General features: G+C 42.4%; 1 protein-coding gene across 1 annotated transcript; it reads left to right on the top strand.

The window, feature by feature from the left end:
• Positions 1-349: 349 nt before the first annotated feature.
• Positions 350-10,678, top strand: LOC118077987 (vomeronasal type-2 receptor 26-like). Its single transcript, XM_035101704.2, has 6 exons — positions 350-429; positions 2,220-2,511; positions 3,422-3,718; positions 4,550-4,777; positions 8,831-8,957; positions 9,777-10,678. The coding sequence occupies exons 1-6, from the start codon at positions 350-352 to the stop codon at positions 10,676-10,678; spliced, it is 1,926 nt and encodes a 641-aa protein (XP_034957595.2).
• The last annotated feature ends 620 nt before the right edge of the window (positions 10,679-11,298 follow it).

The following is an 11,298-nucleotide window of genomic DNA, read 5'->3' as shown; positions in this document are numbered from 1 at the left end:
AAATTGACGATGGACAAGGAGGCGAAATGAAATAAAGGAGCAAGATACTGGTACCCAGATTCCCTAAATAGCCATGCTGCAAATCTGTGTAGCAGCAACACCATCTATCGTTCAAGGAAGGCTGTAGGAAAGCTGAAAAACAGCCACATTGAATTCTGCAACTGGAATCATGGGGATACAGTTTTGGAAGGGGAGTTTCATCCACAGGATCTTGCTTGTGCTGGTGTTGCTGCTCCTTCTACTGTGCCATACAGTATGCAATGCACATTCTATTAATTGCAGCATATATGACGATCCCCTCCCTATTCCTCATGAATTTTACCAGCCAGGAGGTGTTGTCATTGGTGAGATGGTTTCTCAAGTCTTCCTCCTCTCTAATATGCTCTCTTTCATGGAACAGCCTGCCCAGATCACGATTGACGAACCTATGTAAGGCATCAATATTTCTCACACAATTTGAAATACATATGAATTATAATGGTTCAAAACATATCCTTAACGAATGGTGTGTTTTATTGAGCTTTTGATGTAAAAAGGGGACGCTTGGATTGTTCATATGTGTGTGTTACCTTCTACAATGTCTTGTTGGGCATAAACCGCTAGTGTGTTTCCTCCAGAAATCTTACAGAAAGGAATGGGTCATGTGCATTTCTGTTTCGCAGCTGGTGCAGGATCCTCTCATACAATCGAGTTGTTGAGCATTTATTATTGTTTCCTTATCTGGCAAGGAGCATTTATCTTCTGTTTGTCATTGGCTCATGCTACATTTTAAATTTATTCCCAAACTGCCAGAAGTTCTATTCCTTTTAAAATGAGTGACAAAATGAGGAAACCTTAAAACTAGTGCTATTTTTCTAGAAAAAGAGGTGCCAGAACTCATCATGAGCACCTCCCTTGTTCTCTTAGAATGGCAATGGTGCCCACCTGAGAGGGGCCAGAACAGATTTCCAGTGAGTTCTAACGGGGAAAAAGTCCTGCTTAAAACTATTTCATTTTTGCTCTCGCTATGCTTTATTGTCATTCATCCTTGATCTCAATCTCAGCCCGTCCCTTGCCATTTCAGACTTCAGGTATTTCTGACATTTGGTTTCATATTGTTATATCTCAGAGAAATGAACATGTTTCTTATTCCTGTTTTAACACATCTAATTTTCAAAGCTTACTCTCTCACATTATACAGGGAGAAACATAGGGCTATTGATGCAATACTTAACAGACTTTAGAGGGACAAAGCAAACCTAACCCTCTTATGGAAGTATTGTTAGATGGGCCAACACTTACAAACAGAAACTTGTCCCTATTTGTTGTTCATACTTTTTTTTATTTAGAATCCTAGGATTATAAAGTTGGAGGGTACCACGAGGGTCATCTAGACCAACCCCCCTGCCATGCAGGAGTCTCATGCTTGACCTACTAAGCTATCCAGCAGACATTTACAATTAAAATTTAAAAGTGTGCATATTAAATACGATATTGCCCTTCCCCCCTTTTTCTTAAAGAAAGGTGATTTGTGATTTGACTCCAGTACAATACAATAGTATCTGGAAAAAGGCTTTCATTGTATTTTCCACCTGGAATATTTTATTAAGCATTAAAAAGTCCTAGAACTGTATGAGAATTTAGATTATTAATTGATTGGAGAAATATTTATTTCATAGGTCTTATTTTTGTACTTTGATATATAATCTTGTTTCAATTGATGCTTTTGAATTGTGGTGCTGGAGGAGACTCTTGAGAGTCCCATGGACTGCAAGAAGATCAAACCTATCCATTCTGAAGGAAATCAGCCCTGAGTGCTCACTGGAAGGACAGATCCTGAAGCTGAAGCTCCAATACTTTGGCTACCTCATGAGAAGAGAAGACTCCCTGTAAAAGACGCTGATGTTGGGAAAGATGGAGGGCACAACAAGAAGGGGACTACAGAGGACAAGATGGTTGGACAGTGTTCTCGATGCTATGAACATGAGTTTGACCAAACTGCGGGAGGCAGTGGAAGACAGGAGTGCCTGCCGTGCTCTGGTCCATGGGGTCACAAAAAGTCGGACACGACTAAACGACTAAACAACAACAATATAATCTTGTTTAGTTATAAACTACAGTTTAATCCTAGAAACCTGTAGAGATGTGATGATGAAAGGCACAAGTGTTGTTGTTGTTGTTGTTGTTGTTGTTGTTGTTATGGCTGTGGTTTAATTAAACAGCTGCTAATTTTCCTGCAGATCAGTGCCAAAGAACTACCAGCACGTTCTGGCCTTAGCATTTGCTGTCAAAGAAATCAATGAGAATCCCAACATCTTATCCAATATCTCTCTGGGGTTTCGTATCCTCAATAGCTACTACACTGCAAGGATGACCTATAAGGCCACCCTCAGCCTGCTCTCCACAGAACAAAGGTTTGTCCCCAACTTCAAATGTGTCAACCAAAACAATCTGATAGCTTTCATTGGGGGATGTCTCTCTGAAGTCTCTGCCAACATGGCCATCATTTCAGCAATCCACAAGACTCCACAGGTAAATTGTGTGCATGAGGGCATGGTGGTTTCACAAGTATGGTACACCATCTTGGTTTCAGGAAACTTTCTAACAGTGTTTGCCATGATTTTTAGTTACTGAATGAGAGAAATATGGGCTAGATGATTATACAATCTGATGGATAGAGAACTTGTAGGACAACTGAACACATGGAGCGTCCATCAATAGCTTCTCATCAGAGTTTGGGGATATTTCAAGTGGGATGCTTCAGGACTTTGTTTTGAAGGTGTTGTTTCTCAAAATATTTATTGATTGCTGAGATAAAAGGGTGGAGAGAATCCTTATCAATTTGGAGGTGATAAAAGCCTGTGCAGGATAGTTAACACTCTTCAGAAGACAGGAAAAGAACTCATGATGCCAAACAGAACCTACTTACTCTCACGGCATATTTTAAGTAACTCCAATTCTCCCAGCAAGAGATGAGCCACACCTTCAAGATGGTCAAGAACCCTACAGGAATCTCCCAATTGCATCTGTCTGCAATGTCCCCAAACACACAACTCAGATATTACTTCTACAGGTTCTGGAAACAGGGAGGGGAAGGGATTGATTAGTGCAGCTGGGGCTCTGATGGCACAGTGTAAGATGCTCAGACAAACAGCCCAGTGGGACATTTTTGTGACAGCAGCCTTCCTAATGTGCTGCCTGAGACAAGTGGCTCCATGTGGCTCACGACCAAAGTTGTCAGGTTCTCATGCTTGATCACCCCATCTGAGTTTTCACAGGACATTGAATGAGATGGCCTACAGGACTGTTTTCTAATGAGTAAATCTGTGATGTAAATACTTGTAACCCATCTGAAAAATGCTTATTAATTTTATTTCAGCTGGCTTATGGATCATTTCTGCCACTAAAAGGTGTCAAAAGGTTCTTCCCATTTTTGTATCAGATGGTCCCAAATGAGGCCCACCAGTACACAGGTCTCGTGCGATTACTTCAGCATTTTAAATGGACATGGATTGGGCTTTGGGCTGTGGAAGATGACAGAGGGGACAGGTTTTTAAAGACAATGGTCCCAATCCTTTCCCCTAATGGCATCTGTTATGCCTACATAGTAAGAATACCAAAATGGAATTATGTGGATGAGATGATAGACTTTGCTTTACAACATTTAGGAACCTATGCAATGGTCTTTGAGGAAAACCCAACTGTGTTCATTGTTTATGGAGAACCTCCATCCTTTCAGGTTCTGAGAATGTTGATATTTGTATCACCCTTCTTCTTTTTTCCAACTCTGGGCAAAGTGTGGATTGTTACATCCCACTGGGATTTTGCATCACACTCTATACAGAAGAATTGGGAGGTACAAGCATTTCACGGTTCCATATCCATCACTGTCCACTCAAATCAGCCATCAGGATTCCAAAGGTTCATTCAGAAGCTGAGCCCTTCCTGGGCGAAACGAGATGGCTTTATCCAGGAGTTCTGGAAACAGGCATTCGGCTGTTTATTAAAAATGTCTGAAGACTCAGAGGAGGGAAATGAAACTGAAATCTGCACTGGGGAGGAGAAGCTGGAGAGCCTTCCTGGAATTCTGTTTGAAATGGACATGACTGGCCACAGCTACAATGTCTACAACGCTGTCTATGCTGTGGCACATGCTTTGAATTCCTTATACAAATCCATATCCAAACACAGGGGATTGGAAGAAAGGGTCAAACTATTTCACAGTGTGCAATCATGGCAGGTAAGTAGAAAGCAATGCTTTAAAATTATGGAGTTCTAGAATTGTAGAGTTGGAAGGGGTCTCCAGGGTCATCTTGCAGGGTATTGGACTAGATAACCCTCGGGGTCCCTTCCAACCCTACAAATATATGATTGTGTGATTAATTGATTGATTGATTGATTGATTGACTGATTGATTGACTGATTGACTGATTGACTGATTGATTGATATTCACAAGTGGCTACCTACTTGTGAATAAACCAGATGTCAACTATAGGGAGGACTTTGGGAAGTTCACTTAAGTAATCTTAGCACTATGTTGTCTCGTTATTCATTTCTCTTTTAATCAAGGTTCATCATTATCTGAGGAGCATCATATTCAATAATAGTGCTGCTGAGAATGTGCACTTTGATGAAAATGGAGAATTGGTTGCAGGTTTTGATATTACAAACTGGGTGATGTTCCCCAATGGTTCAGTGGTTAGAGTAAAGATTGGAAGATTAGAACCTCGGGCTCTTCCAGGCAAAGAGTTAACCATTCCTGTTGACCAGATTGTGTGGCATCCACATTTTAATCAGGTGAGACATGCGAGAAAGAAGAGTTTTGGCCACTTTAACTTTCTGTTTGCTTTTTAGCTGCTGGATTATTTAGGATAGCAATATTTTATATATACATTATTAAATATAATTGTTTAATTTACACTGAAATGGAGAATGCCTGTCTGTATTGCAGGAAGAGTTTAACTGGAAGATTGCACTGAAGCTAAAGAAGAGCAAGAAGAGCTCTCTGAGCTCCTCAATGGCTTGATAATTAAATGTGATTGTTCACTAGCAGCTCTGATGAGATATTTAACTTTAGCTTACATGGGAGGCAATTGAATTGCAAATTAGCAAATTTGGAAGGGTGGTGGCTTGAGTCTTTGTTCTATGGCTCTGTAGGAGTAAGGTAAAGGGACCCCTGACCGTTAGGTCCAGTCGTGACTGACTCTGGGGTTGAAGCGCTCATCTCACGCTATTGGCAAGGGAGCCGGTGTACAGCTTCCGGGTCATGTGGCCAGCATGACAAAGCCGCTTCTGGTGAACCAGAGCAGCACACGGAAATGCTGTTTACCTTCCCGCTGTAGTGGTACCTATTTATCTACTACTTGCACTTTGACGTGCTTTCATACTGCTAGGTGGGCAGGAGCTGGGACCAAGCAACGGGAACTCACCCCATCGCAGGGATTCGAACCACCGACCTTCTGATTGGCAAGCCCTAGGCTCTGTGGTTTAGACCACAGCGAGAGAGACAGCAAATAGCTGCTGTTTGTTTGGAATTTTCTTTTATTTGTTATAAGATTCTGAACCTGTGTGGATATGCACCAGATATGGAATTATTTGGATGTTTCTTTTTGTTCTGTTCTGAAGAAACAAAAAGGTACAAACTGACCAGGTACAAACTGACATCCTCTTTCTATCTAAATGCAAAAACCTGGACATTGTACCTAAGGGTCTTAGAATTAAGAACCCTCTTCAATCAACTTATCCCACAGAATATGCCAGAAAACTATGCCACACTTTATCTAAGAAACTGCTGAAACATCTTATCGGCGTTCTGTATTCCAAACAGAAGTTAATAAAGGAGGAACTCTCTGCACCGGAGAACTCCATCAGGAATCACCCGGCCTGGCAGAAGTTCCACAAGGAAAAACAAACCATTTACCACTCTCAACTGGAGTTACTGAAGAACCAGAAAAATAAAAAACTCTGCAACCTTTCCAACCTACAGGCCACCAATCAAAACAAGATCAACAACATTGTCAATCTTTCACAGCAAACACTCAGCCCAGCTGAGGAATCCGTCCTTTCACGGGGACTATCATTCTGCCCTGCCAAATCCCAACACATGATTCAGTTCTGCGGGGACCTGGAAGCATTTTTCCGCCGTTTACGCCTGAAGGAGTATTTTCATCACACACAAGAACAAGACAAAGTAGAACAAACTACATCCCCACAACACAACACCTCTCAACTTACTGGGGAACAACCATCACCCTCCAAACGCATCAATGAACAGAACATTGACCACCAACTACCACCGAAAAGAAGTTACACAAAAAGGGACTCCACATGGACCCCTCCTGATGGACGCAATACCACACTAGATCTGTACATCGAATGCTTCCGCCACAGAATCCAAACGGATGTGACCAGAAAACACCATCGCTTACTACAAAATCTAAACCATGCTGAAAGGAGAGCCATAGAAAATCTCAGGAACAACCCAGACATTATAATTAAAGAGGCAGACAAGGGTGGAGCTGTCGTCATCATGAACAAAACTGATTACATCCAGGAGGCCCACAGACAACTTTCCAATACTGCCTTTTACATGAAATTGGACTCAGACCCCACACAAGCATACAAAAAAGAACTGAACAAGATTATTAAGGAGCTACCCCTACACATCCAAGAACAGATCCTCACAAACACACCAGCGGAACCTCGGCCAGGAACTTTCTATCTTCTACCCAAAATACACAAACCAGGAAACCCAGGACGCCCCATCATCTCAGGTATTGGCACCATTACAGTGGGTGTTTCCGGCTATATGGACTCTGTTCTGAAACCATATGCTATCAGTGCTCCCAGCTACGTACGTGACACCACAGATTTTCTGAGGAAAATACAATATTTGAACAATCTTCCTAACAATACTATACTAGCCACTATGGATGTGGAATCTCTATATACCAACATCCCACACAATGATGGTTTAGAAGCCATAAGGAACACCATTCCAGATAAAACCACAGCGGACTTTGCTACCAAACTCTGCCACTTTGTCCTTACCCACAACCACTTCAAATTTGGTGATGACCTGTTCCTCCAGATCAGCGGCACAGCCATGGGCACCCGCATGGCCCCACAGTATGCCAACATCTTCATGGCAGATTTAGAACAACGTTTCCTTAACTCCTACCCACTCAAACCTCTCCTGTACCTGCGATACATTGACGATATTTTTATTATCTGGACACATGGACAACAGACCCTGGAAACCTTCCACCAGACATTCAATGACTTTCACCCCACCATCAACCTAACAATGAACCAATCTATGCAAGAAATACATTTTTTGGACACTACTATAAAAATACAGGATGGACATATAGACACCACCTTATACAGAAAACCAACTGACCGACAAACATATCTACATGCTTCTAGCTACCATCCCAAACATACCAAACAATCCATCGTATACAGCCAGGCCTTACATTACAACCGCATCTGTTCCAACTCTACAGACAGAGAATCTCACCTAAGAGATCTACAGCAAACCTTTTTAGAACTAAAATATCCACCTGATGAAGTTAAACAACAGATCAACAGAGCCAGACAGATACCTAGAGAGAACCTGCTGCAAGACAGACCCAAAAAAGAAAATAACAGAACACCACTAGTCATCACATACAGCTCCCAAGCTAAAACAGTACAACGCATCATCAGAGATCTACAGCCTCTCCTGGACAATGACAGCTCCCTTTCTCAAGCTCTGGGAGGAAGACCTTTCATTGCCTACAGACAGCCACCCAATCTTAAACAACTCCTCACCCACAATAATACAACCACCAGACTTAACATGGACACTGGTACCAGAGCCTGCAATAAACCCAGATGCCAACTTTGCTGCCACATACACCCAGACAACACCATTACTGGCCCCAACAACATCCAACATACCATCTCAGGACTATTTAATTGCTCATCCTCTAACATTGTGTATGCCATCAAATGCCAACAGTGCCCTTCAGCTCTCTATATTGGACAAACAGGCCAAACCCTACGCCAAAGGATAAATGGACATAAATCTGACATCAGGAACCAGAAGACAGAAAAACCAGTAGGAGAACACTTCAATCTCCCAGGACATTCTATACAAGATCTCAAAGTAGCTGTCTTACTACAAAAGAATTTCAGAAATAGACTGGAAAGAGAAGTTGCTGAATTGCAACTTATCACCAAGCTCAAAACCATGGAGGGACCTGGTTTGAACAGAGATATCGGATTCTTATCTCATTATACATGATAAGCGATCTTCAGCCATCTCAACCCTTGCTTTTTCATGCAAAACCATTTGCAGTTGTTTGCAGTCATCAACAGCTATCAGTCAGTCAATCACCCATTTCCACCACCCTTCTGAGTGATGCCCCCTCCCCATCCCCACCCCTCCCCACCCCTTCTCTACATAAGTGCCTGGAAACTTCCATTTCACTGTATCTGAAGAAGTGTGCATGCACACGAAAGCTCATACCAAAATAAAAACTTAGTTGGTCTTTAAGGTGCTACTGAAGGATTTTTTTTTATTTTGTTCTGAAGAAAGTTCTGAATAAATTTTATTACATCGTTTTGTAGAAAGTTCTGCAAGTAAAGTTTAAAATAATATATAATGGGTCTGGAAAATGTTTCTTTCCAAAAGGTTTTATGCATCCAGTTGCTTCAAGCTGCACAATATAATATCTGCAATACACATAACATGGTTCTTTGAGGAATTGGGCCAACTGGTTCATCTTCCCAACATCATTCTCTTCTTAGAGCTAAATGAATGAAGAGCACTAATCCAAGTCCCTTTTATATTATTCTGTGCAGGTGCTGCCCCTTTCTGTGTGCAATGACAACTGCTATCCTGGCTACAGCAGGAAAAAGAAGGAGGGAGAGAAATTTTGCTGTTATGACTGTGCTCCATGTCCAGAAGGAATGATATCTGGCCAGAAGGGTAGGGGACAATTATGTATTGTGATATCATTCACCTTCTGTAACATAGCAGGTTTATCATACAGTGGTACCTCGGTTTACAAACACAATTGGTTCCGGAAGTCTGTACTTAACCTGAAGCGTACTTAACCTGAAGCGAACTTTCCCATTGAAAGGAATGGAAAGTGGATTAATCCGTTCCAGATGATCCGTGGAGTACTTAAACTGAAGCGTACTTAACCTGAAGCGAACTTTCCCATTGAAAGTAATAGAAAGTGGATTAATCTGTTCCAGACGGGTCCGCGGAGTACTCAACCTGAAGCGTACTTAACCTGAGGTATGAGTGTAATTGGTTCCGGACGTCTGTACTTAACCTGAAGCGTACTTAACCTGAAGCAAACTTTCCCATTGAGAGTAATGGAAAGTGGATTAATCTGTCCCAGACAGGTCCACGGAGTACTTAAACTGAAAGTACTCAAACCGAGGCGTACTTAAACCGAGGTATGACTGTATTTGCTTTGAGAATGCCCATCCCTTGAACATACAACCCAAACACAAAAACACTCTTCCTTCCTGTTATTCCTGGAGCTGATATTCAGAAGCATACTGCCTCATTGATACTCCTATTCTGTATTAATTTGTCCAATCCTCTTTTAAAGCCACCCAAGTTGAAGAGCAGGTGCTCTTGGAGGAAACTGATTTTCTACATTGATTTCAATTAGGGTTTATATAAAAAATATCAAAACCCATCATCAACATCAAACTTTTGCACTAAATTAGATTATTAGAATTATGCAGCTCAATCTATAGAAATATTTGAACAGCTCTTTTTTGTTTTCAGATATGGATGCCTGTGTCAAATGTCCAGAAGACCAATATCCAAACAAGGACCAAACTAGATGCATTGCTAAGGTTCCAAGTTACCTCTCTTACAAAGAAGATTTAGGGATCATCTTAGCTACCTTGACTATTGCTTTCTCATTGATCACAGTTTTAGTTCTTGGGATTTTTATCAAGCACAGGGAGACTCCAATCGTTAAAGCCAACAACCGGACCCTCACCTACATCCTCCTCATTTCCCTCCTCTTTTGCTTCCTCAGCTCCTTCCTCTTTATTGGAAAGCCTGGGAAAGTGATCTGCCTCCTCCGACAAACAGCATTTGGTGCCATATTCTCTGTGGCCCTTTCCAGCATTTTAGCAAAAACCATCATGGTGGTTATGGCATTTATGGCAACCAAGCCAGGTTCTACAATCAGAAAATGGGTGGGGAGAAGATTGACAAATTCCATCATCCTTTCCTGTTCCTTTCTTCAGGTTGACATATGTACTCTTTGGCTAAGTACTTTCCCTCCATTCCCAGACACAGACATGCACTCAGTGAATGAGGAAATAATACTGGAATGTAATGAAGGTTCCACTACCATGTTTTATTTGGTCTTGGGCTATATGGGTTTTCTAGCCATTATCAGCCTCGTGGTGGCTTTCCTTGCCAGGAAATTACCTGACAGTTTCAATGAAGCCAAATTTATCACTTTCAGCATGTTGGTGTTTTGCAGTGTTTGGTTATCCTTTGTTCCAACCTACTTGAGCACCAAGGGCAGATACATGGTGGCTGTGGAGATCTTCTCCATCTTGTCCTCCAGTTTTGGGTTACTGGCCTGCATCTTTTCCCCCAAATGCTATGTTATTTTACTGAGGCCTGAGCTGAACAGCAGGGAGCAATTAGTAAGGAAAATAAAATGAAGGCATACGTCCACCTCTTTATTCTGTAGATGTCATCTCTATCATATTCTCACACTGTGGCCTGCTGGGTTGCATTTTCCCCTCTAAATGCTACATCGTTGTGCTGGGGCCAGTTGAAGAACTGAGAAGAAATAATATATCCTACAGAAAATAAATTATGTGAATAAACATTGCCATGAAATTTATTATGTCCATTTGTTCATTCTGCATATATATAGGGCTTTTGTTATATAGGGAACTGAGTTCCGGCAGTGACGGACAAAGACTTTCCACGGCCCGGGGCGGCACCGGGGGCATGGACCCGGGGGTGGGGTGTCACCCCACGCAGCGTGCATGCACGGCATTGCTGCGCACAATGCATGTGCAGGAAGCATGCACCGCATGCGCCATGCGCGATGGCTCCATGTATGCGTGCTGCACGACAGAGCTAGCGGCAGACCTCAGCGCTGTGCGGGGATGCTGCTACCTGGGATCCTCCACTCGCAGTTGCAGTGGCTTCATCCCCGCGCAGTGCTGGCGATGTTTGCCGGTGGCTCCTCTGCATAGTGGGGCCTCTCCATGATTACGGTCGTGCCACAGCAGTGGCGGCCATCGACAGTGGAGGTGGGGAGAGGGCGCTG

Source organism: Zootoca vivipara, chromosome 17 (assembly GCF_963506605.1).
Source record: "Zootoca vivipara chromosome 17, rZooViv1.1, whole genome shotgun sequence".
Lineage (NCBI taxonomy): Eukaryota > Metazoa > Chordata > Lepidosauria > Squamata > Lacertidae > Zootoca > Zootoca vivipara.
The sequence above is the reverse complement of the archived record's forward strand: the minus strand, read 5'-3'. Positions and strand labels throughout refer to the sequence as shown.

What these genes read in the sequence shown, in the direction of transcription:
- LOC118077987 (XM_035101704.2), top strand. Translation starts at nt 350, where the DNA reads ATGGTTTCTCAAGTCTTCCTCCTCTCTAATATGCTCTCTTTCATGGAA. An exon ending in CAATCCACAAGACTCCACAG is followed by an intron (nt 2,512 to 3,421) that starts GTAAATTGTGTG and finishes TTTTTGTATCAG; the next exon opens with ATGGTCCCAAATGAGGCCCA. An exon ending in GAGAACCTCCATCCTTTCAG is followed by an intron (nt 3,719 to 4,549) that starts GTTCTGAGAATG and finishes CTTTTAATCAAG; the next exon opens with GTTCATCATTATCTGAGGAG.